Source organism: Helianthus annuus, chromosome 7 (assembly GCF_002127325.2).
Source record: "Helianthus annuus cultivar XRQ/B chromosome 7, HanXRQr2.0-SUNRISE, whole genome shotgun sequence".
Classification (NCBI taxonomy): domain Eukaryota; kingdom Viridiplantae; phylum Streptophyta; class Magnoliopsida; order Asterales; family Asteraceae; genus Helianthus; species Helianthus annuus.
In genome coordinates this window covers 129,216,962-129,244,916 of record NC_035439.2, presented here as the reverse complement: position 1 = coordinate 129,244,916, position 27,955 = coordinate 129,216,962, and the positions used below count along the sequence as shown (strand labels likewise).

Here is a 27,955-nt window from a genome sequence, read left to right as displayed (position 1 = left end):
ATAATTAAAATTAAACATTAAATCTAAACATAAATTAACACCAATAAACGCAAAAACATAATTAAACAAAAAATCTTATTATTTGTCACGCCGAAACCTGTTTAAAGACACGCGGGACGTATGTTTGTAGTCGACGAGAGCCACTTGAATCACTCGTCTTCCGTGAGCTCATCATCGTCGTTTTCCACAGCGTTGAAAATCATCTCAAATCTTGAACTTTTCAAATGAATAGTCCTAAAACGTGAATAAAGTGCATTGACGGTCGGAGTGGTGTCCCCCCCCCCTAATGAATACAAAATTGTTGGAAAATCCGTTCCCAAAACAGAGCCAAGGGTTCACGAGACGCATTTGTTGTTAAAGGTAGCGAGCCAAGACGTAGCCAACGCAATGTCTTCTTCGGTCGTCCATGGAACCATTGCCAAAGTTTTTGAAGAGAGAAATGAGATGATAGTTGAGAGAGAGTTTTGTGTGGTTAAAAAGGGTAGAATGACTTAGATTAAATAGGAGGAGTTAATCAGGAGGGGGTGGCTATAAACCACCACCAACCAACCTTGCCACGTGGCCTCACCAATATTCACCACGCTAGTGAAAATATACGGCCTCCATCACCACGCCATACGCGGGCCAGTGTGCCCGGCGTGGAAATGCTTCTACGCCATAATCCAACGCCCACTATGTATGGTCTAAGTATTTGGACGTTTCATTTAGCGCCCCACAATAATGTATACGTACATAGACACACATGCTTATACATATACATATACACACAGTTTGTGTATACCAATTAATCCGACAAAAAAATACAACATTAATCACGAACATAACATTACAACTTTTAAAAACCCAAATATATTCTTGTTAAATTTGAAATGCTTAGAAACAGTGGCGGATCCAGCTCTGTTTTATGGGTTCACTTGAACCCACTCAGTATGGAAAAAATAGAAAAAAATAGTGAGAATCTTGTATGATATAGAAAAATTTAGTGAGAGTCTATCAAAACGAACCCACTGGAAAAAGTTTCTGAATCCGCCACTGCTTAAAAACTAAAAAAGTTTCTCCTCGTTCTATATTCGATATGTTCTATTTTTAGATATAATAATGTGTGACACGTATTATTTATTGGAATTATCTACTTTTTTATTTTCTCCTCTTTCTTTCCTTCTTATCTTATCTTATATTAAATAAAAAAATAATTTTAAATCTTATCCTACTTTTGAATTTTGAATATAATCCTTCTATTTTTTCAATAATATATTATCTTCAAGTTTGAATTTTAAATTTAAGATATTTTCCAATAAAACAAATCATCTATCACGAAAACCAACCTTTGTATTAATATATTATTTATTTTTTATTCATTATTATAATAAATTGTTATGTCGATTTTATTACATAATTTATAAATCAAATTGTCAGAATTGGTACAATATACTATTTATTTTTATTTCCATTATTAAGAAAATATTATATCGATTTTATTACATAATTTATAAATTAAATTGTTAGAATTGATATCAACATTTTATCACATAAAGGGCTGCTAATTTTCTTCTTGAATAACGTATATTTTATACAAGAACTTTTTTTAAGTGAAATTTTATTATTTTTAAAGATATAACTTTTTTATTATTTGAAATATAAAATTAGATTTATTTAACTCTTTTTAAAGATATAACTTTTTATTATTTAAAATATAAAAATTAATATGATCCGTTTAATAAAAGAAGTGTCTAAAGAAACATTGTTTTATTTTTAGAATTAGAATTATATTAATCAACACGTGTAATACACGAGATTCTAACCTAGTAATAAACTCAACTAAATCATTTTCATTTTAGACGTTCAACCAACCAATTAATAAATAAAAACTATAAACCAAATACAACAAACTTAACTTGTTTACGTTTATTTTAATATATTTAAATTAATACTATACAATTATCGATAGACACCGAAAACTGACTTTACATGCAATGATAAATACACATTCGACAGACTGTAACGTGTAGCGGTATAAACGGACCCATCCTCCTTGGACCGGTTTGGATCACAAATTCACTGACCCTTGGTCCCGGTTCGATCCTGCAACTGGTGATATATAGCAGCATAAATTGTTCCTTTTGGTTTCTGAATTAGCCAGTTTTCAGCAGCCACAAGTGTCAGAGAAGTGTCGCTAAATGGATGATGAAGGAGTCATCTTAATGGAAGGTTGGCTTTATCTCATTCGGTCTAACACTATTGGCTTCAAATACTCACGAAAGCTTTATTATGTTCTTCAAAATTGTCGTTTCAAGAGCTTCAGATCTATCTCACATTCATACAACAAGGTTTGTTTGTTTGTTTGATCGTGCGTTCGTTTTCAGCTCGCTAGCTTTGTTTAATCGTTACCATAATTAGAACATATGATTTGATTATTTATGTTAACTTTATAATTTATTTATTAGTAGTAAATAATATCTTATGGGGTTTTCATTAGCAATATGCTCCTTTCCGGCCCCTTTTAAGGATGATATTTAATAAATTTCGCCGTTTAGCTTAAGATTGATTTGTTGTTTGATAACCATATATATAATCTTTATCATAACTAAAAGATATGAATTATTAGTATTAAATAATACCTGACGAGGTTTTCATTAGCATTTCGACTGATATGCTGATCTCCCCATTTGTTCTATATGTGGGGATGTTTTTTAAATAAATTTTATGATTTTGTTTAAGATTGATTTGTTTATGAGAGCAACTTATGAATCGTTCTCCAGGATTTGCTGTAATATTTCGTGTGTTTTGATTTTTTTTTTTTTTTCAAGAAACATCATCCTTCATGTTGTGTTGAATGCTACTCATTATTATAGAACTAACCATTAAAAAGTAGCCTAGCCCGACTAAGCTTGGCTCGTTGACTCGCTCTTTAGGCTTGTAAACATCAAAATCCAAATTTTAATATGTAAATTATAAACTCTTTAATTTGTTCACAAATTCTGCATTATGTTTATTCGAAAAATATTATTGCTTAATTCTATATATTCAATATGTTAAGAATATAAAAATTAGTTAAAAATAAAAATAAACAAGACAGCTCCAGCTTTTTATGAGCCGAGCTCAAGCTTAATATTTCTAACTCGTTAAGATAATCGAGCCGAGCCAGAGCCCGCCAAATTGGTCGCTAAGGTACTTTGTGACTGATTTGCGACCGAACTTTTTAGCACAAAATAACTGTTTAACGACCCCCTTTGGCATTAAGATGGAAAATTCTGCTAGAAGAGGTCTTTAACACATACCTTGTAGTTAAGGTTCACCATCATAGTCATTGTTTAGTATTAAATTTCATTTGTGGGTGTTCTATAGGAAGAAAAGATTTGGACATTTTAATATTTTATATTGTAAGATGTGGACATTTTAATATTTTATATTGTTTAATAAGAAGGTTGTAGATATGTGTCAAACGTTGTTGTTGTTTGTGGACCGACATATTAAGTTTTCTACAAAGGGTTGGTTCACTAGATCTGCATTCCCTTTGGCATCATCTCGATCATCAATTATTCATGAATTTTAAATAAGTTTTTTAAGATATAATAAAACGATTTTAGTTTTTTTTTAAGTTTGTTTTTGGCACAGAGCAGAAAAATAATAAGAATTCTAAAAAAATAGTAAATTACTCTACTATAAATTACCAACATTGTTATGCTATATAGTGTTGTAATTCATGCATAGGGAGTTTTCCAAAAAAAATTTGATTTTTCACTCCAAACCCAAAGGTTTTCATCTTTTGTATTTTAACCACTTTGATTATTTTACATTTGACCCAAAGCTTTTTATTTTTTACAATTTAACCCCAACACTTTTTTATTTTCACCTTGGGTCTCCATACTTTTCATATTTCGCAAGTTTTTCGTTGTATGTCTCCTTTTAAATTTTGCGAGTTAAAACGCCACAACATATATGTGGGGTTCAATGTTTTTTTTCGTCTATTTTTTCCGTTTGACAGGCCTGTCGCAACGCGTCTATTTTTCCCCGTTTGATAGATTCGTAGCAACGTGCGGGTCGTAGATCGAGTTAGTTATTTTTTTTTCTACGTTTTTACGTTTCCGTCTAATTCTACGCATTAATACGCCGCAACGAGCGTGCGCGGTTCAACGTTTTTACGTCTGCTTTTCGTCCAATGTTATTTTTCTTTTCATGTATTTTATTTTTACGAGCTTTTCTGATGCTGGTGGTCGTTGGCAGTGGTGTGGCATTGGTGCAACTTGGCACGGTTTTATGGACATTTTTAACATATTAATTTTTTTACTAATAATTTGTTTCGATTTTACCCTATACTTCTTTTACTAAACAAATTATTTATGTGCATATTTTTATGTACGTGTCCGTATAAATTTGATTTCTTCTACGTTTTGATGTAAACATTTTCCGGAAACGAGTTACCTCAAATATAATACATTTTCTTTAAAAATATAATTTTTACGTGCATATTTTTATGTACGTTTTGGTATAAATTAGAGTTAGTCAACGATTCGACGTAAACTTTTTTGGGAAACGAGTCAGGTCAAATATAATATATTTTCGGGCTTATTTTATGGATGTTTCGAAAATTTGTTTCGAACCGAGTGAAGTCAAATTGTGATTTCCTTTTTTTTTCAAAAGCTCTAATTAATCGCTTTTGATTACACATGTCAGTTTTGTCTTTTATACCAGTTACATTTTCTATGTATGAATCGGGTCGCATACACGTGTTAGTTTTTTCTTTTATACCCGTTACGTTTTCTACGTACGAGTCGGGTCACATATAATATGTTATGATTGTACGTTATGATTGTACGTTATAAACTCGATTGACTTTACGTTTTGATACAATCGCAATGCTTATATAGGTTACATTGAGTTCAATTGAATACGTCGAAATGTGTGTTTTCATATGGTTAATGCATCGCATAACGATTGAACTAATCAATTCGATATTTATGATGTACCGTGCCGCAACGCGCACGGGTGTTGTTACTAGTTATTTTGAATTAATAAAACATTAAAGGGTCCTTTTATAGGGAATTTTAAATTGATAGGTATTATTAAAAATATGAAATAGACAACCAACAATTAATTAATTAATGAAATTAAAGACAAAAATAAACATGTAACGCCGTGGGGTATGGGGCGGGGTTGGGGCGTGGCTTTGGGGCGTGGCCCCAATGGCGTGGGTTTGAAGCCGGGCGTGGGGCGGGGTAGTAAATGACATGGCAAACTCTCAATGGCCAAACCAAAATCATGCCCCTAAACCTCAAGCCCCCAACCCAAGCCCCACCATACCCCTTGGGCGTGGGTTTGAGTGGTGGGGGACCTCCCATTTCACGTGTCAACAAATGCCCCAACCCAAGCCCCACCATACCCCATAGCCTAAATTAAGACAATGAGTGATTTGGGTGTCTTAGATCAAAAGGGAAAGAGTTAGACATGTCTAAAGCTGGGGAAAAGCCTTTACTGCTGAACTCGGAGCCTTAAATAATGGAATTTGGGCATGACAATTAGCCGAACCGCCCATGGCATTTGTCACATGATATAGCTCGTCAAAACCTTTTCTTCCATTGCTTATGGGCCCTATAACTTCACCCGTAGCCCAAGTTATATTCTTTTTATGTTAGGCATTTCTTGTCATGTTTCATTTTGTCTAGTTGGTCTAAGTTTTCTATGGATCAACTCTAACCCCATTGATCCAATTAAGATATGCATTCTTTTGATGATGCATGTTTTTGGTCTTTACGAGTAGATTCTGATTTTTTTTAAAGAAAAAAAAAACGAAAAGAAACAAATTTCATGTTTAACTCTTCAGTTCTATGCCACCTTATATTAAAAACCAATAGGAATTTGGTTCATCGTTCTAGGATCCTATTCAAAGCGCAGTTGTGGACTCCAACATTCGTGTAACGGACGATGGGAGGAAATGCATACGAGGAAAGGTATTGAACAATTTATGTATAGTATCATTATTAGATAACTCTATTCGTGTTCGAATGCTTATGGTATTTCTCATGTTAATTGTTACTCATTAAAAACAACATTATGATGTCTAATTCAGGTGTTCTTTGTTTTCACACTCAGTGATGCCTCAAACCATAATGTTCATGTAAAGGTACATTCTTTCCTTTTGGCAAATCAAAGTAAACTTAATTATAAAAGGTGTGTACATATGTTAATTATTGTTACATCCCATATCACATAGTTAGGGGCAAGCAATCCAGAAGAAGCTGCAAAATGGATTAAATCGTTTCGAGAATTGTCTCATAAGGTACAAATTACTTAACATTTAGAAATTAGCAACCATTTTTTATTGTTGGTCATGACTCAATTGCTTTAATAAATGTAGGTGAACCGGAATACTGGAAACCATTTGGAGTGTCCTAAGTATGTGTAAAACAATATTATCTTTGGAATTTTAACTGACAACAAAGTTGTAATAATAATTGTTTTCAAAGAGAAATCTTATCAAAGTAGATTTAGGAACTAAAAGTGGTAAATCCTTTATTCTTAATATGAATGGCTTGATGTTCAGGTCAAACTATTCTAGTAAAGTGTATGATAAGAACGACGTTGATGGCATCCTCTCTTTAGCCTCAATCATGGATCCCAGAACTGCTGCCATGTGTGAACCATCATATTGGACAATCCTCGGTTGTCGCAATGGTAAACATTAAGCAAATGATATGTTTCCTCAATAAGATCAAACGTAGACGCTTAAAAAAATCATTTGCTTTAGGTCTCAGGCTATTTAAACAAGCAAGATATGAAGAAGGTCATAATAAGGTTAGTACGATACTTACATCCTATTATCTTACACCCCCCTTTCTCGAAAACACCTAAGAATTTTAAATTTATATCGTGTTGTAGAGAGATGGGCGTCCGGCATTAGCAGCTGTTAGTGTGATAGAAGAAACTCCAGAGGCAGTTTTCCATACACTCATGTCTCTTGGTTCTTCAAGATCACAGTAACGATAAACATATTTTCCGTTTTTGTATGCCTGGAACATTGATTATATTCATATATAATCATAATAATGTATCATCATGTTATATTGCAGGTGGGACTTCTGTTTCCTGAAGGGTAGTGTGATAGAAAACATAGATAATCACACTGATATTATTCACAAGCAATTAGATGGTGATTGGTTGCCCTGGTATAAATGACTTTGACTTTGTCATAACAATATCTATGCTTTCTTGCCTATGAATCCATATATAAAATCCCTATTTTTATTTCCCTAATTTTTAGGTCTATGAAGCGACGAGATTTATTATTGCAACGACAGTGGAAGAGGGATGACAACGGGACTTACGGTACACAAATTTGTTGTTTATATATTATGGCTTTCGGATAATGTCTACTCAAGTTCTAGTGACCCAATAAAATAAAAAATGATTGCGATTATTTATTCCATTGCAGTTATTCTTTATCAATCTGTATTTCACAAGAAGTGCCCACATCAAAAAGGCTTTATTCGCGCATTCCTTAAATGTAAGTGTGACATATATTACGAATATAGAAACGCTGTTTTTCTTAAATTGATTTATACTTTTACAGGTGGTGGGTATGTGATATCACCTGGGAATCAATATAAACAATCAGTTGTAAGACACATGCTTGCTATTGACTGGAAATCCTGGAAACATAATCTTCGTAAATCTTATGAGCGACGCCTCACGATTCACATGCTTGAAACACTTGCTGGTTGCTCCTCAACATGAGTGCATTTTTTTCATTTTAATGTTCTTTCTTATTTTGGTATATTGAATCACTGTATATGCATATATTTGTAGCTTTGAGAGAACATTTCAAAATAAACTTCGCTGATTACTTATCACCTACATTCTCGTTACAAGAACCGAAGAAAGACAATATGTTGCATAAGACAAAAGATGTATCAGATGGCAGAATAGGTGATGAGTCAGATGAGTTTTTTGATTTCGAAGAACCACTGTTTGATGATGAATCAGAAGGTAGTTGGGCTACGGATAATAAATCTAGAATTTATTCTACGGTAGGTACTAAATATTTCTTTAAAATTAACATACAAATTTATCAAAGCATAATACATGATACATGCAATCAGTCATATTCCTTTTGCTTTTATATATATTTTCAGGATGCAAATGCTGTAGTAGAAAAGAAGCATGATTTCGTGTGTGAATTCACGTTTGATACAAAATCTATATGCACTGCAGCGCAGAAAAAAGGTTGCCCAGATTCAGAGAGAATTGTGTGGGAGGAATGTGTATCGCACAACTACACAATCTCTCTCCCAGAAGATCAAACTGGTGAGCTGCCCCACAGTTGGTCAACATCAGATGCTTCTTTATTTCAAATTCGAGGAGAAACTTTTTTGGAAGACCATAAGAAGGTTAAGTTCTGTTGTATTCATTAAATTGTTGGTTATTATATGTACATTGTTGTATAATAATGTTAATATTGGTCCTCCAGATTACAGCAGAAAATACATTGCTGCAAACTGCTGCAGTTGACTTGCTAAAATCCGACAAACGAGAAGATCATCTTGCTAGTAGACCAGGGAACATTGTTCAGGTTGGTCTAAAAATTTACGTTTCTTGGCTTGAAATAATAAAATTCACCGTATTTAATCATTCTGCAGAAATACGCAGCCGATGGTCGCCCAGAATTTTTCATTGTTGTTAACTTCCAGGTAGTCAAAATGTTAAACTATGTTTTATGAAGTGTTTAACACAACAAGAGTAGTTCTAACTCGAGTTCATTAATATTTTGTACGAATTGTGATTATTCAGGTCCCAGGTTCAACAAATTATAATCTTGCTTTTTATTATACAACGCGTACACATATCAAAGATGTACCGTTGCTTGAGAGATTTATAGAAGGAGATGATGCATTTAGGAACTCAAGATTTAAGATCATCCCCCAAGTAGCTAAGGTGAGCACACACCATTTTATCAATATATGATCAGATGGAGTAGACAAATATTAAATTCGTGTTCTTACAAGCGCGAAATTCCTTTTTAGGGACCATGGATTCTCAGACAGGCTATTCGCAGACCGACTCTAATTGGTCATATGCTTAAAATCAACTACATCCGTGGGGAAAACTACTTGGAGGTGAATTACCAAACCATTGAGTTATGTTTTTGACGCATATGGTCTAAGTTATAGTCTACTAACTCTTGGCTCAGAACCTTATCAATTTTATTATCCTTAAATCTAACCATTTGAAAGATGTTATAGGTGGACATCGATGTTGGTTCATCAGCATGTGCTAGGGGGTTGGCCGGCAAGACTTTCAGTTGCTTCAATAACTTAATAACTGATACCGCGTTTGTTATACAGGCATGTAAAGTTAAAACCAAATCTATTAAAAGTTTGGTACTAAATTTTGATGGTAGTTTTTTTACGTAAGGATTTATAAAACTTGTGCAGGCAAATACCCGAGACGAGCTTCCTGAGCATTTACTTGGAACATGTCGTTTAAGTCATCTCGATGTCTCTAAAGCTGTTTGGGTAAACCAATGACATAAACCGAACAAGTTCTTACATCTCAACCCGAAGGGTGTGCTATATTGTAGGTCCATACCGAAAGATGATCGTGGCATTCTACACTTAGTTATAAAAAAAGTAATTGAAATATGTATAAGGTTGTTTGTCTTTTTGTCCCAGTGGTCTATATAAAGTTATATGGTTTGAGCCTTGTAACAAATGCATGAGACTATAGATGGTAGTATAGATGGTTGGGATTTTGTAACTTCAGTTGTTTTGCATTCATAAAAGTTTCAGATTATATGTCATCCAATGATATTTGAAGGTTAACCTCTCTAGAGCCATTGATTAAGAAAAAAAAAATAACAATTAACCTAGCTACAAGTTACAAAATATGATCATTTTTAATCATAAACCTTTGAACAGATGAAAAACAGAACAAAGTTGGTTTCTTTAGTGTTTTAATAAAGCCCTTTAGATATTCTTTTGATTAAAAGAGTCATTAAAGTTTCAATATTATTCTATTGTTGTCAGAATCGGTGTTGGTATTCATTTTTATAATTTTCAATCGATATAAATTACGTGTCAATATTCTTTTAGGCACCAACTTTTTCGGTTGTTATATTGAGTGTCAATGTCGTACTAATATTGTAACAAACCGATACCATGGCAATGTGCGTAGAATCCCACTAATTTATAACAAAAATATAATTCTATGTCATTTTTTATTTTATCAAATAAAACTTTAATTTTCAAGTTTATAAATTTCCATTTCATCACAACAAATGCCAAATAAATTTTCGAACTTAAATCAAACTAGCAATAAGACCCGCGCGCGTTGCAGCGCTGGTACGTCGCAAACATCGAATGAATTAGTCCAAACGTTATATGATGCGATATGAAAACGCGTTTTTCGACGTATCCGATTGAACTCGATGCAACCTATATAAGCATTGTGATTGAATTAAAACATAAAGTAAATCAAATTTATACCGTATTATATGTGACCTGACTGAAACATAGAAAACGTAACACATGTAACGGAAAAGCTGACACGTAAAATTAAAAGTGATTAATTATAGCTTTTGAAAAAAGGGAAAAAAAAAAGAAACTCCGATTTGACTTCACTCGATTCGAAACAAATTTTACGAAACATTTATAAAATAATCACAAAAACATATTATATTTAACCTGACTCGTTTCCCAAAAAAGTTTGCGTCGAAACATACACCAATTTGAATTTATACCGAAACGCCATAAAAATATGTACGTAAAAATGATTTTTTTATTGAAAACGTATTATATTTGACCTGACTCATTTTCAGAAAAAGTTTACGTCGAAACGGAGCAAATCGAATTCATACCGACACATACATAAAAATATGCACGTAAAAAATAGTTTTTTAAGTAAAGGAGGTATAGGGGGTAAACTCGAAACAAATTATTAGTAAAAAACTTAATAGGTTAAATACGTTCGGAAAATTGTGCCAAGTGGCACCAATGTCACACCATTGCCGGCGACCACCAACATCAGAAAAGCTCATAAAAATAAAATAAATAAAAAATGAATAAATAATACCGAATGAAAAACAGGCGTAAAATTGTTGAACCACACGCCCGTTGTGTCATGTTAATGCGAAAAATTAGACCGTAACGTAAAACGTAGAAAAGAATAACTAAGCCGATCTAGGACTCGCACGTTGCAATGAACTGTCAAACGGAGAAAAATAGACGCGCTGCGACGGGCCTATCAAACGAAAAAAAATAAATGAAAAAACATTAAGGCCATGTTTGGATGAACTTATTTTACCTTCTTATGACTTATTGACTTCTTGGAAAAGAAGTTTTTGTGAAATGATGTTTGGGTAATAAGGTGAAAATGAGCTTTTTAGTAGGGATGAGCTCGGTACCGAAAATGTCAAAAGTCGGTACCGAAAAGGTACCCGGTTCGGTAAATTTGGTACCGGTACCAGGTCCATTTTGCTCATCCCTACTTTTTAGACATTGGAAAGGAGAAATGAAAAATTCACTTGGTTGTGACTTTTCCAGAAAAGGAGATAAGGAGGTTAAAAAGTCAATACGGAGAAATGGAAAAGCTCATCCAAACATGCCCTGAACCCCACACGCACGTTGTGGCGTGTTGAATCGCAAATTTAGAACGAAACGTAAAACAAAAAACTTGCGAAAGTTAAAAGTATGCGGGACTAAAGTTGAACATAAAAAAGTGTTTGTTAAATGCAAAAGATGAAAAAGCTTTGGGTTAAAAGTAAAAAATTCAAAGAGGTTAAAATGTAAAAGATAAAAACTTTTAGGTTGAAAGTGAAAAATCAAATTTATTTTTTGAAAAACGACCTATGCATAGAGTACAACAATATGAAGCAATTACATGTTCTTTATTTATAGTGTGGAAATGGTAACCACCAATAGGGTGATGGTTTATTGATAAAGACACAATCATTAAACACTTGTTATTGGATTCATCTCCACTAAGACTGCGCGGTGTGGGGGATGGCCTAAGGCCGGCTCGGTGCGGCGCCGGGCATGCACACGCCCCTAGGCCCGTCCGTGTCCTCTACGTTCTCTTTGCTATGCCCAAGTCGAGCCAAATTTCAAAGAAAATGCCGTTGTAACAGCTAGTTTACTAACAAAATATGATTTCTTTATAAATAATCACAATTTACCCTCGCTTTTTAAACCAATCCAACCCAATCTCTCTCTCTCTTTTTATAAAATTCTTCATCTTTTATAAAAATTTAGCAATGGATCCATACAACTGAACCCAAACCCAAACGTTTTCTCGGTACCCGGCTATTATCCGACGATGGATCCGAGTTGGTCGGCATCACAATTCTCATTTTTGGGTTTCCAACAAAGCCCCAACGCTTTCGCTCAAATGAACCAAATGCAATCGATGCAACAAATGTTAATGTGAAACCCGTTTAACTCGCTATTTCAATCGCAACCACAATCTTCACCGCCATCGCTAGAATCATCTCAACCCGTACAAGATAGGATTGAAGAATATGTTCCGGAGACGCAACCCCAAACCTCCAAAAAAAGGGAAGCAAGGGGTGCGTCTAGCCGGTGATCAACCTTCAAAACCGAAGGCGCAACGATGGTAAAAAATCGAGGAGGAGGCGTTAGCTAAGGCGTGGATTAGTACATCAAAATGCCCAAATGTTGGTATGTAAAAATATAAAAAATCTAAACTTTTTTTAATATATAAACTTTAACCTTTTTAATATATAAATTTTATTACATTTTAAAAAGAGTTAACTTCCGTTTTACTCCATGTGGTTTGATCATTTTAATGGTTTTCCCCCCAATTGTTTAAAAAGCGCCATTTTCCTCCTTCATGTTTCGATTTTGTTGCCAGTTTGCTCCACGGCTCTAACTCTATCCAAAATTATTGTTAACTAGAAGGGTATTATCGTCTTTTTATAGAAATGACTAATAAGGCTATTTATTTAATTAGAGAACCATATATGCAAATTATTTAAGTAATATTAACCTAACCCTTTCTTTTGAGTGAATTGCAAGTTTTGTCCTTTATCTTTAGGCCATTTTGCAAGTTTTGTCCTTTATGTTTACATTTGACGAGTTTTGGCCTTTATGTTTGAAAATCAAGCACGTTTTACCCTTTGGGGCAAAACGTGCTTGATTTTTAAGGACAAAACGTGCTTGATTTTTTAAACATAAAGGACAAAACGTGCTTGATTTTTAAACATAAAGGACAAAACGTGCTTGATTTTTAAGTCACAAAGGGTAAAACGTGTTTTATTTTTAAACATAAAGGACAAAACTCGTCAAATTTAAACATAAAGGACAAAACTTGCAAAATGTCCTAAATATAAAGGACAAAACTTGCAATTCACTCCTTTCTTTTTAAACAAGAACTCTATATTTACTCCTTGTCTTTTCCTCCAGCAACAACCACCACCTATAGTGGCTGCTACCATCACCAGCAACATTGGCATCACAGAGAACAACTATCTCTTTAGCTTTCTTGATGATACCAATATTTCTTTTAGATTACGCGACTTGTGTATTGCTTGTGTTATCTATCCACCCAATCTCAATACTTCCTCTTCCCATTATCTCTTTTAAGCTGCTTTCAGATAACAATGGGATATTTAGTGAATCTTCATAGAAAAGTTAATCAATAGAATTTCTAGAGAGAGTGAGAGAGATTTCTAATAATGGTTGGAAACAAGTTATTTTCCTTAAAACAAGTGAACAAACGTGTGTGGCGGCAAAGAAGGTGAACTGGCGGACGTCAAGATTTGAGGTGATCTGCGACAGTTGCAGTCACGGCAAAGAAGGTGGACCGGTTTTCACATCTGGTTGTTTTTGGGGAGAAATGCCCTTTTCAGATCTGATTTTTCTAAGAGAATCGGTTTTCAGACTTGCGAAGAGGAGGAGGAGGTAGTGATGGTGGTGTGGTGGGGGTCGATAGGTGGTGGGGGTCGATAGGTGGTGGTGGTTGGTTGTAGAGAAGATAAAGAGAGAGATTGGGGTGAATGAGAGGGAGATGAGTTTAATTTAGTAATAATATCAATAAAAAACAAAAAAAGGAATTTTAGAAACTAATAGTAAATTACCAAAAATACCTTTACTTTTGTCCTTAAAATTACGAAAATACCCTTCTAGTTAACATACAATATAGATGGAGTTAGAGCCGTGGAGCAAATTGGCGATAAAATCGAAACATCAAGGAGGAAATGGCACTTTTTAAACTTTTGGGGAAAAACCGTTAAAATGACCAAACCACAAGAAGAAAAACGAAAGTTAACACTTTTAAAAATACATGAAACAACTAAACCGGCGATGGCTTTTGGAAGGAAATACTAGCAAAATTCCTTTTGATTGTGGAACAAGGTCCGTATCGAGATCTCAATTCCGTCGCTTCAAAGTGGCGAAAGATGCATCTGGCCGTCAACTGATTTTGTGGGTATTATAACAATTTATATACTAATCGTCCAAGTGGGTGGAGTGACGAAAGTGTATTTAAAGAGGCTATGCGTAGATACAAAGACGAGCATAGGCAGGTTTTCCCACACGTCCAGGCATGGGAGGTTATGCGAAGCAATACGAAGTGGGTGTCGGTTCCAAACGAGCTTGTAAGCGCAAAAGGGACGAAACCTCGGAGACTGGAAGTTATAGTGCGGGGGGCTCGGACACACGATGTCAGATAAATATAAACGACGAAGATAATGTAGTTCGAAAGGGGAGCGACTGCAAAAAAACAAGCCTCGTTAGAGGGCAGTTCGAAAATGGACGAGTTGATGGCCTAGTTCAAAGCATGCACCGAGGTCACAACCCAAAAGGTAAAAGTGAAGCTACATGAGGTAGACTAACGAGTAAGGTTGAAGCAAGAGGCGACATAACTAGAGGAATGGAAGATAATGACAACCGATATCAACACGTATCAGGAAGAAGACCGTCACGTTTTGCGTAAAATGAAAGAAAAGATCTCCAAAAAATGGAATTCTTAGGCTTTTTAATTTTTAGCAATCTAGTATATTTTAAGTTAAGTTTTTTTAAAGTTATGTATTTTTTTTAAAGTTATCTAATTTTTTAAGTTATGTGACGATTTTGTTTTTATAAGTTATGTAATGTTTAAAAAAATGATGAATTTTTTGAAAAAATAAAAAAGGGAGTAGGCTCATCCTCCACACCATTGGTCCATCCTTGAAGGGGTATCTCCTTGGGTGTTGACGTGACGGGTGACGTGGAGGGTTATCTTCAAAAGACGGGGCTCAATCAAAATTCACATGCAATTCATTAAGTGAACCCTAAGGGAGTACGGGGTAGAAGCGACAATCCTTGTGGGGTCCGTGGGGAATTGTTTTGTCGCACGGTGAGTCCACCGCCATCACCAAGATTGCCGCGCGGGTAGTCGTTTTGCGGTGAAGTGTGGGAGAGGGGATAAAGGTGGGGCCCATTAGTATTTAGCCAATCAATGCCTTTAAAAAATAGTTTGAGGGAAACCACCCGTTGTGTTTTTGGGCAAGAGAGGAGAATAAAAGAGGAAATAACATTACATATTATGATTGGGTAAGTGAAAATTTTCCCCCAACTCATAAGGCATTCACCCTTATACCCCTAACACACTTGTCAACTATTTATGATCTGTTAGAAAACCCCCCTTTGATTAAAAAATAATCATAATTATAAATTCAACAATTAAATCTTACATAAATAAATTATATATATTTTATTGACGAATGAGGATAAACAATAACTTTATTTTTATAATAATATATAATTTTTTATTTAATATATTTATAATAGTTTATTATTATACTTACTTTTAATATCATATTTTTTATTTTTTCCTTTTTAAAGCCACATATTTACTTTACCATTTTTAATAATTCTTTTTTTTTCTTTTTTAGAACATATATTAATTTATCAATTAATTTGATAATTCTTTAATTATTTATGATTATAACTTTTTTTTCTAAAAACTTAAATACGTAGTTGTGTTTGATTTTTTTCTCTTTCCGTTATAAATTTTGTTAAAAACAAATTTGTTATAAAAATACAGTATTTATTTGGTATCATAAAACGGTTCAACGATAAACTAAACCGCTCTAATTGTCTGACTTTCTAAACAACATACTTTACTTTCAAATCACGTTTGTTTTACATTATTATTTGATCGGTTTCACCACAACACCTGACGTAAAAAAACTAGTAAATCATTAAATCTCATTGGTCCGCTAGGATAGTGACATCTTGGAGTGAAATAAAGTTTATGACCATTAGGTTCGATTCCGAGATTTGCCATTAAACAATAAAAAAAATCTCATTGGTCCATCGGTAGTCGGAATTAATGCCGGCCACTTCACCGTATTTCTTACTGTTTTTAGCCTAACTTCAACCCAGACAAACACCCTCTAACTAATCTCTCCGCCGTTGACCTGCCGTACCGCCGCCGTTGTCTTGAATTTTCTCCGGTGGAATCTCAGGATTCGAAGGTGTTTTGTGCCCCAGATCCTTCACCAATACGCTCTATTTGCATTTTAATTGCGATGAAAAACCAAACCCACAAAAACCCTAATTTTAGGGTCCTTTTTTTTTTGAAAGATGCTAATTATTTGGCTTTCACACTGAAAATACCCTTTGTTTCAAGATTGAATATTATTTGCAAAATGCTAATTATTTTTTATAATTGTTTTCAGTATTTTGTTGGATTGAAGTTGACTATTAGTGGATGGATAATGCATTGAGATTAGTTATGCTGCTGGTGCTTCTTGCCAAAGGTATATATATATATTAGTTATACAAAAGTTGTATATTTAGTGATGTTTTGCTGATTATGTTATGATACACAAGGACCACTTGGTTCTTCGAGTAAAATGAAATACTTTCCTGCCCACTTTACTGCATATATATGTTGGTAGTAAGTTTAGCATTATGTATGTATATAATAGTCTTATGTTTTGTAGATAAGGGTAAAGATCCGGTACATAATGTCTGTAGGAAACCGGGTCAAACGAACTCCGATTGAGCTCCTTCCAGCGGCGTTGGAACTGGCTCGTCGAAACCTAACCAAAAACCCTAACCCCTTAACCCTAAACCCTAAAGCTGAACCCCAAACCCTAATTCTAACCATGGTTTTAAGAAACGGTTGAGGTGTGCGCCTCGAGGCGAAACACCCAAAAAATGATTTTGAGGTGCGCCTAAGGGGGTTTCTATTGTACGTGCACTTCAGAGGGGCTGAGGCGCTAAAGAGGTTGCGCCTCGGGAGTTTTTGATATTTGTTTTTGATGTTTTTGACTTTTTGTGTCAATTTCAAGCAATTTATGTCTTTTTATGTGTGTTTTTAATGATTTTGATGAATTTAGTTAGTATTATTATTTTTATAAGATATATAATTTTATATTTATTTTTTAATTGCGCCTCGAGGCTAACGCCTCGTGAGGCGAAGGGAAAACGTCTCAAAACTCGTTTCCGTTTTTTTAAATTTTGATTCTAAACCCTATATATATTCGAATAGGATTGGACGAGACGGTTCCAACGCCGCTGAAATGAAATGAGGTCAATCGGAGTTCGTTTGACCCGGTTTCCTATGCTTTCTAGGTTAAGATTGTTTTGTAATTGATCCTACCCCATTTACATAATGTTGTGACATTGACATATTAAGTATATTAATTAGTATGTGTCTACCCCTGGTTTTATATCATATTGATTCATATCGCAGTTATGTAACATATGAAACAGCATGACAGTTACTTTCAATCGAATCATAAAGTTTCCCTCTTTTGTTCCCTCCAAACTCGCATACCATACTAACTACTAAGATTAAGAACAAGATTACTTACTGCAAATATGCCGTCATTCAACAAAGTAAGAGCTCTGATGTGTCGATATGATGGAAACAATGTAGTTTTATTAAATACGTGTCGGTATACATGTAATTGTCCTGGTAGTTACTATTGTTTCATTGGCTTTCAGTTTATCCATCCTCGAACGCACATGACTTTGAACATTGCGCGACTACCGTCAAGCAATGGGCGTCTTCTTCTCTTCACTCCGATAGCAAGGATGGACACATTCTAAAGGATTTGTTGTTTTTCCTTCACGTACCAAGAACAGGAGGCCGAACGTATTTCTATTGGTAAATTTTTCACCTTTTGTGTACCTGCCTTATATGGTTCTTTTTTTTATATATTTTACATCATGTGTACAGCTTTTTGAAGAAACTCTACTCTAGCTCTCTAGAATGCCCGCGTTCTTATGATAAATTACATTTTGATCCTCGGTATGCTTTGTAATGAACTAATGATTAAAACTTTATAGTTGTTTCTTTGTTCTTCGTGTTTTTGAATATTACGGCTACATGTTTTCGTGTAGTAAACGGAATTGTAGGTTATTGGCTACACATGATGACTATAGTATAATGTCCAAACTACCCAGAGAGAAAACGTCGGTGGTGACGTTGCTTAGGAGCCCCATTGAGCGTGTTTTTAGCGCTTACGAGTTTTCACTAGAAGTAGCCGCTAGGTTCTTAGTGCATCCTAACATGACATCAGCGGCAAAAACATCCGCACGTTTGCGTTTAAAAAAAGGTGTTATAAGCACACTCGAGATTTGGCCATGGAAGTACTTAGTTCCTTGGATGATGGAGGATTTATTTTCTCGGGTATGTTTGTTTCAACGCATACCATTGTAATAATCTTTTAGTGATTGTTAATGATTTACTAAATACTAATTAATCCGTTTATTAATCGTCATGAACAGAGAGATGCTAGAAAAATAAAAGGTCCGCCTTATACTTACGGGAACGACTCATATAATATGAAGGAAATCGTTATGCCATTACATGAATTTATTAATCACCCTGTAGCCCTCGACATCATTCACAACGGTGCCACTTTCCAGGTATAAGTTTTAGTAACCGGTCAAATTTGGTCACATTTCGACATAAAGATGCCAACTTTATTACATTTCCTTAAGAGTAAAATGTCATTTTCGTGAGGTTTGGTCAGTTCTGCGACTTTCGTCCAAAGGTTTGTTTTTCCGCATCTGGATCCAAAAGGTTTGAAATCTTGCCAATTTCATCCGGCTCGTTAACTGCATCCATTTTTCTCCGTTGAGTTAGGGGTAATTCCGGCGTTTTTGTTAACTTAAAGGGCAGTTCAGTCTTTTTCACGGGTATTCGGTCTTTTTACATAAAGTAAAAAAGACCGAATTGCCCTTTAAGTTAACAAAAACGACAGAAATACCCCTGACTTAGCGGAGAAAAATGTATGGAGTTAACGAGCCGGATGAAAATGGCAAGATTTCAAACCTTTTGGATCCAGATGCGGAAAAACAAACTCAGGGACGAAAATGGCACTCTACTCTTTTCTTAATCTTTACATGTTGGTTATAGCTAAATGCTGTTGCTAATAGGTTGCAGGTTTGACTAACAATTCTAATAAATGGGACGCGCATGACGTGCGCCACTGCGTAATGACACATCAGACTCTTGGAAAATATGTGCTTGAAGTTGCAAAGGTAATGATTAAAAGGCTAAGGGCCTGGGCCCGTAGTTTAAGCGTTGACTGTTTCTTTTTACCTTTTAATGCAGAAAAGGTTGGATGACATGTTATATATTGGACTTACCGAAGAACACAAAGAATCTGCTGCAATGTTTGCAAACTTAGTTGGTTCACAAGTCATTTCACAGTTAAGTGCATCGAATCCGGTCACTGAAGCAGTAAGTAAAAACGGGTAAATTTCAGAAAACCGCGACAGTTGAATGTTTATCTTCAAAATCTGTTCTAAAGTTACCTGAATTTGCTTGCTTAACAGGGTAACAACACTTTAACTGCTGAAGCACAAAGTGAAAATGTATGCACACCCTTATTCTTTTTACAGTTTTTAATACTTAATGTAAAGAGTAAAATGCCATTTTCGTCCCTGAGGTTTAGCCAGTTATGCGACTTTCGTCCAAAGGTTTGTTTTTTCGCATCTGGATCCAAAAGGTTTGAAATCTTGCCACTTTCATCAGGCTCGTTAACTCCATCCATTTTTCTCCGTTTAAGTCAAGGGTATTTCCGTCTTTTTTATTAACTTAAAGGGCAATTTGGTCTTTTTCACTTTATGTACAAGTATTCAAAAGACTGAATTGCCCTTTAAATTAACAAACAAGACGAAAATAACCCTGACTTAACGGAGAAAAATGGATGGAGTTAACGAGCCGGACGAAAATGGCAAAGATTTCAAACCTTTTTATCAAGATGCGGAAAAACAAACATTTGGACGAAAGTCGTAAAACTGGCCAAACCTCAGGGACGAAAATGGCATTTTACTTTAATGTAAAACATGTTGACTAAGAGGCCTTTATCTCCATTAGATGACTGTCGAAAAACTCATGGAAACGTATGGAACTTGTGTTTCTAAGTTACGATCATCTCAGTCAAAACGACGTATTAACTCTTTCAAGAGAATATCTCCGGCAAACTTTACAAAAGAGGTACCCTTCTACATACGTTTTCATCCACTTTTAAGTTATCTAGTTTCCATGTATATGATTTGTAAACCGACGTAAAACTTGTGTTGTATCTTGTATACATCAGGCACGACTTCATGTTTCTGAAGCGATTCTAAAGAAAATCACTTCGTTGAACGCTCTAGATGTTGAACTGTATAAACATGCTCAGAAAATTTTTGCAAGACAGTATCAAGTTATGGAGCTAAAGTTGCTTGATTCTGACAGGCCTGTAAGTTCCCTTTTTTCTTAATCACCTGGTTGCTCTCAAAATAGTTCATTTGGGCCGGGCAGGTTGGTTAATGGGCCAAGTTTAGTTTGGGCCAAAAAAGTTTACTTTTTGATACATCCCAAAAAAAAGTCTATCCAAAAACTTATAAATTTTCATAGATAATTTAGGAAGTTATGTGCTTTAAAATTGTAGTTTTGGCAACTTTTGGTATGATCGACTGCTTCCTTTTAAGCTTTCTTTTGTATGTTTTACACTTTTTGACCCGTTTGAGATAAAACATAACATATATAAGTAAATGGGTCACAATTACCTGTGTATAAAATGACTTTTACCGAATTTGACCCCAAGCTGAGTTATCTTTTTGCATTTCTAAGTAGGGATGTGTATTTGGTACCAGGTTACAATCATTTTCGGTACATGTTCCCATTTTTCTTGTTTTCCAGGACCGGTACGGATATTTTGGTTGATTTACCAGTAAATAGGTTAATACCAGTATTTACAGGTACCATACCGTAACTGATTATTTTCGGTACCGGTACCCATTATTGCTCCTTTTCGGTACCAAAAAAGTTTACTTTTTGGTACATCCCTATTTCTAAGTACCCATTAGTTTCTTGATTAAATACTACATAGCAATAGTGCTATTGTGATTTGTACCTTGTGGGTCAAAGTTGTACCATGTTTTGTATTTGATGATTTGTGTTGACCGGTCAAATTTGCATTATTTTCAGGGGAGGTGGCAGAGTAAAAGCTACATTAGTTTTACATGGGAAATCCTTTACTTGATCTTGTTCATATCTTTACTCTTCTTCATTTACCTTTATGTAAATGCAAAAAGAAGAATGTCAAAACTTAAAATATAATTATTATGATCAAATCTTAAGTTATAGTGATACAGAGCTAGGAGTTCTTAGAAGTTAGGAAACAGATGTATCAAGAGATCCTTGACGCTAACGTCGATTGAGCTGACCTGGACTTTTGTTAAAAGAATATGTTCTTGCTTATAAAACCATGTTTCATTATCATACATTCTTTTAACATGTGTTCTTGGATTGTGTCATATTATTGGTACCGACAGGCGACATACGAACATCCTATGATACAGTCAAACCTTCAAGTCTCTCTGGTTATGTATTTGTTTTGGATTGATCTTGTTGTTTTATAGCTTACTCGTCGGTTCTAATCGACGAACGATATTATGATCATATAATGAGTGGCTGATCAATAAAAAATGAAAAAAAAAAAAAAAAAAACTATACCAACAAAAATAAAAAAAAAAACAATCTCAGACGGTTTGATATTATTCTCTTTGTTTTTGATAGAATAATATCTAAAACAAAAATATACTCTTAATCATCTATATGGTCTTTTTTACTTTGGTTTTCTTTCATACATTTTTCTACTTTTGAATTTGTTTTTGTGATTCTTATTTTGCTTTATCTACTTCATTTTCTAGAGCTAAAACGTCAAAACCAGATGGAAAAATGGATTTTTTTTTCTCTAGCTAAAAAAGAAGAAAAAGAAAGTGGCGAATTGTTTAGGGGCTTTTTTATATATTTTGTTTTTGGTAACTATGAGAATCTGTTATTGAAAAATTCACGAGAACTTGTTAATACTCTATTAACCAATAGGACCAGAAAAGTCACATTTGTGTTGGGCATATGGCCTTCAAAAGGTAAATGATAGGATGAAAGTGAAAACACCCTTCGATCATAAAAATAAAACTAGGTTTAAATAAGTTCGCCGCGTTGCGGCGAATTTCTTTTGTTATTTAGTCTGTGTTTACATGTGTTTTGAAATCACTACGAGCGTGTTACGAACAGAACTGCTGCCAAGAATAAAAGGAAAGTGTAGAAAAAACACTAAAAGATAACCGAAAGAAAATCAACCAAAAAAGTTGTATGGTAACAATGTTGTTCGTATGAAACCCATGGTCCGAGATGAGCACATTGTTCTGGGTACCGGTACCAAATTTGCCGAACCGAAAGATCTTAAGTACCAATTCGGTACCGACTTTTGACGTTCCTGGTTCACTACCGTTTTTTCCCTTCATATACTGGTACCGTAACCGGTATTTTCGGTATCAATACCGATTCTGTATCGGTTGGCACGAAGCCCATCCCTACCTCTGAAACTAAAAAAGAAAAAATTAAAAGTCGAAGAAAATCAATAAAAAAAAAGTTGTACGATACCGTTGTTCGTACGGTAACCGTGATCAGGGATGAGCAAATGGTACCGGGTAGCCGCACTGAATTTCCCGAACCAAAAGATTTCCAATATCAATTCGGCACCAACTTTTGGCGTTTTCTGTATTAGTGCCGGTTTTTACCTTCATGTACCGATACCGAACAGGATCATACCAGTATTTTCGATACCAGTACTGGTTCGATACCGGTTGACACCAAGCTTATCCCAACCCCTGATATTAAAAAAAGGATTAAAGTTTAAAAATAAAGAAAATTACTATTATTATAATACTAAAATAATAAAGGTATTAAAAAACATATATATTATTATAATATTAAAATTACTATTCATTTCAGTAATAATTGAATGAACATGAGTAGATGCATGTTTGTTCTCTTTCATTTTACTTTAATCGAAATGAACATCATTCATGATTGTTCGTTAAAAAACTAAACGAACACTTCATGAACGTAAACTAACACAAACAAATATAAATGAACACAAATGAACATAATTAAACAAACAAAAACGAATTGATGAACACAAACGGATATACACACGCACACACGTACACGTATAATATACTGAAAATTTTCTAAATTTTGTATTAATATTTAAACGAACATAAACATCATCATCATCATACTTAGTAAATCCCACCAATAGCAAAGCTAAGGTATGGTCTGAGGATGGTAAGAAGTAGACAACCTTATCTCTACCTCGTAGGAATAGAGAAGTTGCTTCCAGTGAGACCCCCGACTTGATAGTAGTATTGCGTCAAGCCTTGGACAGAACGCACATAACACTCAACAAACAATCGGGACAAAGGCCTATTAGTACATGTACCCTTTTGTCTTTCGCCTGTCAACGCCACCACATGATGCATGTTAACCGTCCACCGCTTTTAACGTTATTTTCACGAAATTAGTAAAACAACGTTAAAATTAGTGCAATTCACTTTTGCCCCTCCGAGGGGCCCACACATATACATTATATGTGCACACCGCACAGTGGCGGAGCTTGACCAAAAATTTCGAGGGGGCGTAAAGCAATGGGACCCAAAAAACTTTTTTCCTATCGTTATGTTTAGGTTCGGGTCGGGTCGCGTTGGCTATTCGATTCAAATCGGGTCAAATAATAATAGTTCCAAATTAAACAAAGTGTATATTTACCAAACTACCCATCATTTATATACAAAGTTTATAAATATTTAGAATATACAATTTAGGAAAAATAATATGGGGGGCGATCCTATATAATTTTAAAATATTCGGACGAAAAATCGAAACTTGTACACTTCAAACCGAAATATTGGAGTGGGCGGATGCACCTCCGAGCATCCACTATCCTCCGCCTCTGACACCGCAAACGGAACGTTTAAACGAACATAAACATAAACGAATATATAAACAAACAAAGATAATCTCAACAGGTTTTAAAACATACAAAGATCAAACACAAAACATGTCTAGTTGAGAGACCATTATCACAACAAATATCTTATTCGTAAAGAATATGGAAAATGATTAATAATAATAAAAGTGGGAAACAATGTGGGGTGTCGGTGAATGACAAACAACTGCGGGACCCGATCCATGAAGTGGGGGCGTTGCATGTGACACTGGACCCCCTTTTCTTTTTCTGTTGTAACGTAACAACAACAACAACAATAATAATAATAATAAATCGCTTCACATTTACTACTCTCTATGTTCTTCTTCTTCCCTTTTATCTCCTACAACGCCCCCCACCACATGGTCCCATGCACCATCACCCCCTATTTACTCCATTTCTGATTATCCCCCTTTTCTCCTCTTTCCCCCAAGTTGTCAATGGAGTCGCAGGTCAGTTGCTGTTTTGCCGCCATTTTGTGTTATGGGTTCGGTTAGATTAAGGTTTTGGTTGTATCGATTTGTGTGCAACATGTCTTCTTTCAGTTTGTTATGTTAATGTGTGGGTTTGGTTTTATGTTGTTGTTCTTCGTCGGCGAATGGTGGTTGGTTAAAGTTTTGTGGTTTTTAGGGTAAGTTTGATGTGGTGTTACGACGTCGTTTTGGTTGCCTTTAGAAGAAAGTTGGAAATATTCGGTTACTAGCACATGTATAGGGGTTTAATGTATTTCCTTTTTGAGTATAGTGGGAAATGGTCGGTTTGGTCACTTTTGTCACTTTAGTTCAAAACATCAAATCTTTTGAAGCTGGGTCTATATAGTTTCAATTTTGTTGCTATTTTCATCAAAAAGCAAAATTTGGTTAAATTTTTCAATTAACATTCAGTTTTTTTGTCTTTTTCCTCCATTTTAATGAAAGGGCAAAATTGTTGGATTTTTTTAGTTTGTTATAATAAAACGTTAAAATACTATTTTGCCCTCCATTAAAGGGGAAGAAAAAGAAAAAAAACTGGATGTTAACTTCAAAATCTGACCAGATTTTGATTTTAGATGAACATGACAACAAAATTGAAACCAGACTTAAAAGATATGAGTTTTGGACTAAAGTGACAAAAGTGACCAAACATCAGGACCATTTTGGCAGTTTACTATTCCTTTTTATATATGTTTATTTTGTTGTGTTACTACATTTTTTCATTAATCACATGTATAGATAGACGGATGTATATGTATTTACACATTACTCACCCTTTTTTTACTTATTTATTTATTTTTTTACTTTTTCTGTTTCTATTCAGGATTCCTTGAGCTGTAAAAGAAATATTTTGAAAGAGTAAATTTTTGAAAATTAAGTTTAAATAAAAATTTCTTTTTACTTGATTTTAAAATTTTAAACCCTCACGTTTGACTGTCAAATGGGTCAATATGTAACGGTAAAATTAATTTAAATAGTATTACTCTTCCCCATAATTTAAAAAATATTATCACGGCATTTTTAATATTATAAACAAATGTCATTGGATTCATGAAATATTTTTTAAAAAAATTGTTAATTTTGAATTTGTAAATGAAAAGGTTGACTTTCTAAAATAAAAAGAAAAATCTTTGATGGAATAGTTAGGTATTTTTGTCCCTGGACATATAAAACTTATGAAAAGGGTGCAAGATTTATCAAAGTCCAAATCTTTGTGATTATCTCATATGGGTTATTTAGTATTTGAAGCAATAATCTTTTTTTTTTTACTTTTCTTGACAGTTTGCACTTTGCAGTATACTTGTATTGGTAGTGACTGAAATTTATTTTCCAGGATAAGAGAATGTGCAAGACTGAATCTGGCATTTCTGCTGTGACGATTGTCGATTATAACAATAATAATAATAATAATAATAATAATGATCATCGTGTGTACGATGAGGATTGTTTCGGTGACATTTTGAACATGTTTGATTTACCAATGGAGAGTTTGGATGGGGATGGTCTTGCTGAAGATTGGGCAGCTAAACTTGGGCCTATACCTTCTGAGGTTTTCAGAGAGCTTGTGCCACCGGCTCCCCAAACTAGTGTCGGTAGTAACTTCGGTTACTCCATGCCTTCGCCCTTCGAGTATCCTCTGCTTGTAAGTATCTTCGCATATGTCATGTTGAGAACCGCTTAATGCATTTGTCTCTATGGCTTTAAATGTGACACATAAGACACTTATGTAACAATTGCATTATGCAGTTCTCGCAGTTCTCAATATGTTATTTTATTGGTTGTGAAACAAACGAGCATTGTATCAAGAATGAACACAAACGCGGGCATGTTCGTGTTTGTTCATTTAACTGAACACGGACGTATAATCGAACACATTTTTATGTTCATGTTCGTTCATTAAGAAAATGAGCATGTTCGTGTTTGTTTATATTCGTTCATTTAAAACCTAAACGAACAGTTCATGAATGTAAACGAACATACACAAACAAACTTACACAAACATTATTTAATAAACATAACGAACATAAATGAACCAAACATAAACAAACATAAAGTAGTTTTTTTTATATAAGTTAGTGATTCATTACGATAAGTTCAATTCAAAACCCAATTTTTATTATTAGAAAGCCCAATTACTAATTAGTTATTTTTATATGAGTAATTAGAAATCCTGTTTAATGCTTATATTTATATAACTATAATTAATTATGTGAAAAACTTAAACGAACGTAAATAAATGAACGAACAAAGCGTGTGTTCATGTTTGTTCGAACATAAACGAACTTCCTGTCAAACAGTTCACGAACGGTTCGGTTATAGGCCTACTTATGTATTATATCAACTAAGTCCATGTTTTTCTAGTCCCTATATATGTTGAATCTTTTTACCTCAATCTATTGGCATTCTCATATTGATTATCCTATTTTGTAGAATAACAAAACTTCTCAACAACAATATCACCTAAAACAACAGCCAGCTTTTGATGAAGACAGAAAGCTTTATCCTTCACAAGCATCCTTTCACGCACCGAGCCCGAATTCAGTCCTCGAAAGCCGAACCTCCAGCTCAAACACCAAAGGCGTCTCATTCGGAATCGAAATCTCAATCCCCATAAGAACTCGAAGCAAACGTTTAAGACCAACTGCTAATCCGTGGTTAACGTCCCCAATCATAGTACTTCCAAACAAAGACAAAAAGAGGAACAAACCATCTAAAAATCCTGTCACCATGGAAACAAAAAGATCTCTTGAAAAACCAGAACTTGTGGGGATCAAGAAATGTGCACATTGTGAAATAACCAAAACCCCACAATGGAGGGAGGGCCCAATGGGCCCTAAAACACTTTGCAATGCTTGTGGGGTCCGGTACCGGTCCGGAAGACTCTACCCTGAGTACCGCCCGGCTGCTAGTCCGACGTTTGTACCCGCTTTGCACTCGAATTCTCACCGGAAGGTGATAGAGATGAGGCAAAAGGCTGTTAAGTAATCTTGTTTGAAAATTTTGAGTCATGGTGGTGATGATATTATTGTTTGTGTACAAAGATGAATGGAAACAAGGGCCCATTTGGGGGGTGATTAGTATTAGGGGTTAAAATTTAAATCTAGTATATGTATGGAGGTGAAGTAGGTTACAGTTTTGAGTATGTAGGAGTAGTTCCATTTGACTATTTTAACATTTATGTTACTTATCTTTGTAGGTTTTA

The 27,955-nt window shown here is 34.6% G+C and overlaps 3 protein-coding genes across 4 annotated transcripts; all 3 read left to right on the top strand.

The window, feature by feature from the left end:
• Positions 1 to 2,027: 2,027 nt before the first annotated feature.
• Positions 2,028 to 9,815, top strand: LOC110868382 (protein ENHANCED DISEASE RESISTANCE 2). Its single transcript, XM_022117532.2, has 20 exons — positions 2,028 to 2,327; positions 5,874 to 5,948; positions 6,068 to 6,121; positions 6,212 to 6,277; positions 6,356 to 6,393; positions 6,542 to 6,672; positions 6,746 to 6,792; positions 6,877 to 6,974; positions 7,068 to 7,163; positions 7,259 to 7,323; positions 7,430 to 7,501; positions 7,568 to 7,714; positions 7,804 to 8,024; positions 8,130 to 8,384; positions 8,465 to 8,566; positions 8,634 to 8,684; positions 8,785 to 8,928; positions 9,018 to 9,110; positions 9,237 to 9,338; positions 9,429 to 9,815. The coding sequence occupies exons 1-20, from the start codon at positions 2,178 to 2,180 to the stop codon at positions 9,519 to 9,521; spliced, it is 2,100 nt and encodes a 699-aa protein (XP_021973224.1). The 5' UTR covers positions 2,028 to 2,177; the 3' UTR covers positions 9,522 to 9,815.
• Positions 9,816 to 16,271: 6,456 nt separating this feature from the next.
• Positions 16,272 to 21,728, top strand: LOC110868383 (protein-tyrosine sulfotransferase). The gene is made up of 12 exons (XM_022117533.2): positions 16,272 to 16,468; positions 16,673 to 16,753; positions 17,949 to 18,111; positions 18,184 to 18,255; positions 18,348 to 18,636; positions 18,735 to 18,875; positions 19,389 to 19,493; positions 19,567 to 19,695; positions 19,791 to 19,829; positions 20,335 to 20,454; positions 20,558 to 20,701; positions 21,433 to 21,728. Exons 2-12 carry the CDS (start codon positions 16,705 to 16,707, stop codon positions 21,562 to 21,564), a joined length of 1,383 nt encoding a protein of 460 aa, XP_021973225.1. The 5' UTR covers positions 16,272 to 16,468; positions 16,673 to 16,704; the 3' UTR covers positions 21,565 to 21,728.
• Positions 21,729 to 24,552: 2,824 nt separating this feature from the next.
• LOC110868384 (GATA transcription factor 11) lies at positions 24,553 to 27,955 on the top strand. 2 transcript variants are annotated; one of them, XM_022117534.2, is made up of 3 exons: positions 24,553 to 24,732; positions 26,087 to 26,395; positions 27,184 to 27,955. In XM_022117534.2, exons 1-3 carry the CDS (start codon positions 24,721 to 24,723, stop codon positions 27,736 to 27,738), a joined length of 876 nt encoding a protein of 291 aa, XP_021973226.1. In that variant the 5' UTR covers positions 24,553 to 24,720; the 3' UTR covers positions 27,739 to 27,955. The 2 variants fall into 2 exon arrangements, with proteins under 2 accessions (XP_021973226.1, XP_021973227.1); XM_022117535.2 differs by lacking the exon at positions 24,553 to 24,732 and adding an exon at positions 24,747 to 24,911.

What these genes read in the sequence shown, in the direction of transcription:
- LOC110868383 (XM_022117533.2), top strand. Translation starts at nt 16,705, where the DNA reads ATGGATAATGCATTGAGATTAGTTATGCTGCTGGTGCTTCTTGCCAAA. An exon ending in TGGAGGATTTATTTTCTCGG is followed by an intron (nt 18,637 to 18,734) that starts GTATGTTTGTTT and finishes CGTCATGAACAG; the next exon opens with AGAGATGCTAGAAAAATAAA. An exon ending in CTGAAGCACAAAGTGAAAAT is followed by an intron (nt 19,830 to 20,334) that starts GTATGCACACCC and finishes TATCTCCATTAG; the next exon opens with ATGACTGTCGAAAAACTCAT.
- LOC110868384 (XM_022117534.2), top strand. An exon ending in CCTTCGAGTATCCTCTGCTT is followed by an intron (nt 26,396 to 27,183) that starts GTAAGTATCTTC and finishes CCTATTTTGTAG; the next exon opens with AATAACAAAACTTCTCAACA.
- LOC110868382 (XM_022117532.2), top strand. Translation starts at nt 2,178, where the DNA reads ATGGATGATGAAGGAGTCATCTTAATGGAAGGTTGGCTTTATCTCATT. An exon ending in CTTGGTTCTTCAAGATCACA is followed by an intron (nt 6,975 to 7,067) that starts GTAACGATAAAC and finishes GTTATATTGCAG; the next exon opens with GTGGGACTTCTGTTTCCTGA. An exon ending in TCATCCCCCAAGTAGCTAAG is followed by an intron (nt 8,929 to 9,017) that starts GTGAGCACACAC and finishes ATTCCTTTTTAG; the next exon opens with GGACCATGGATTCTCAGACA.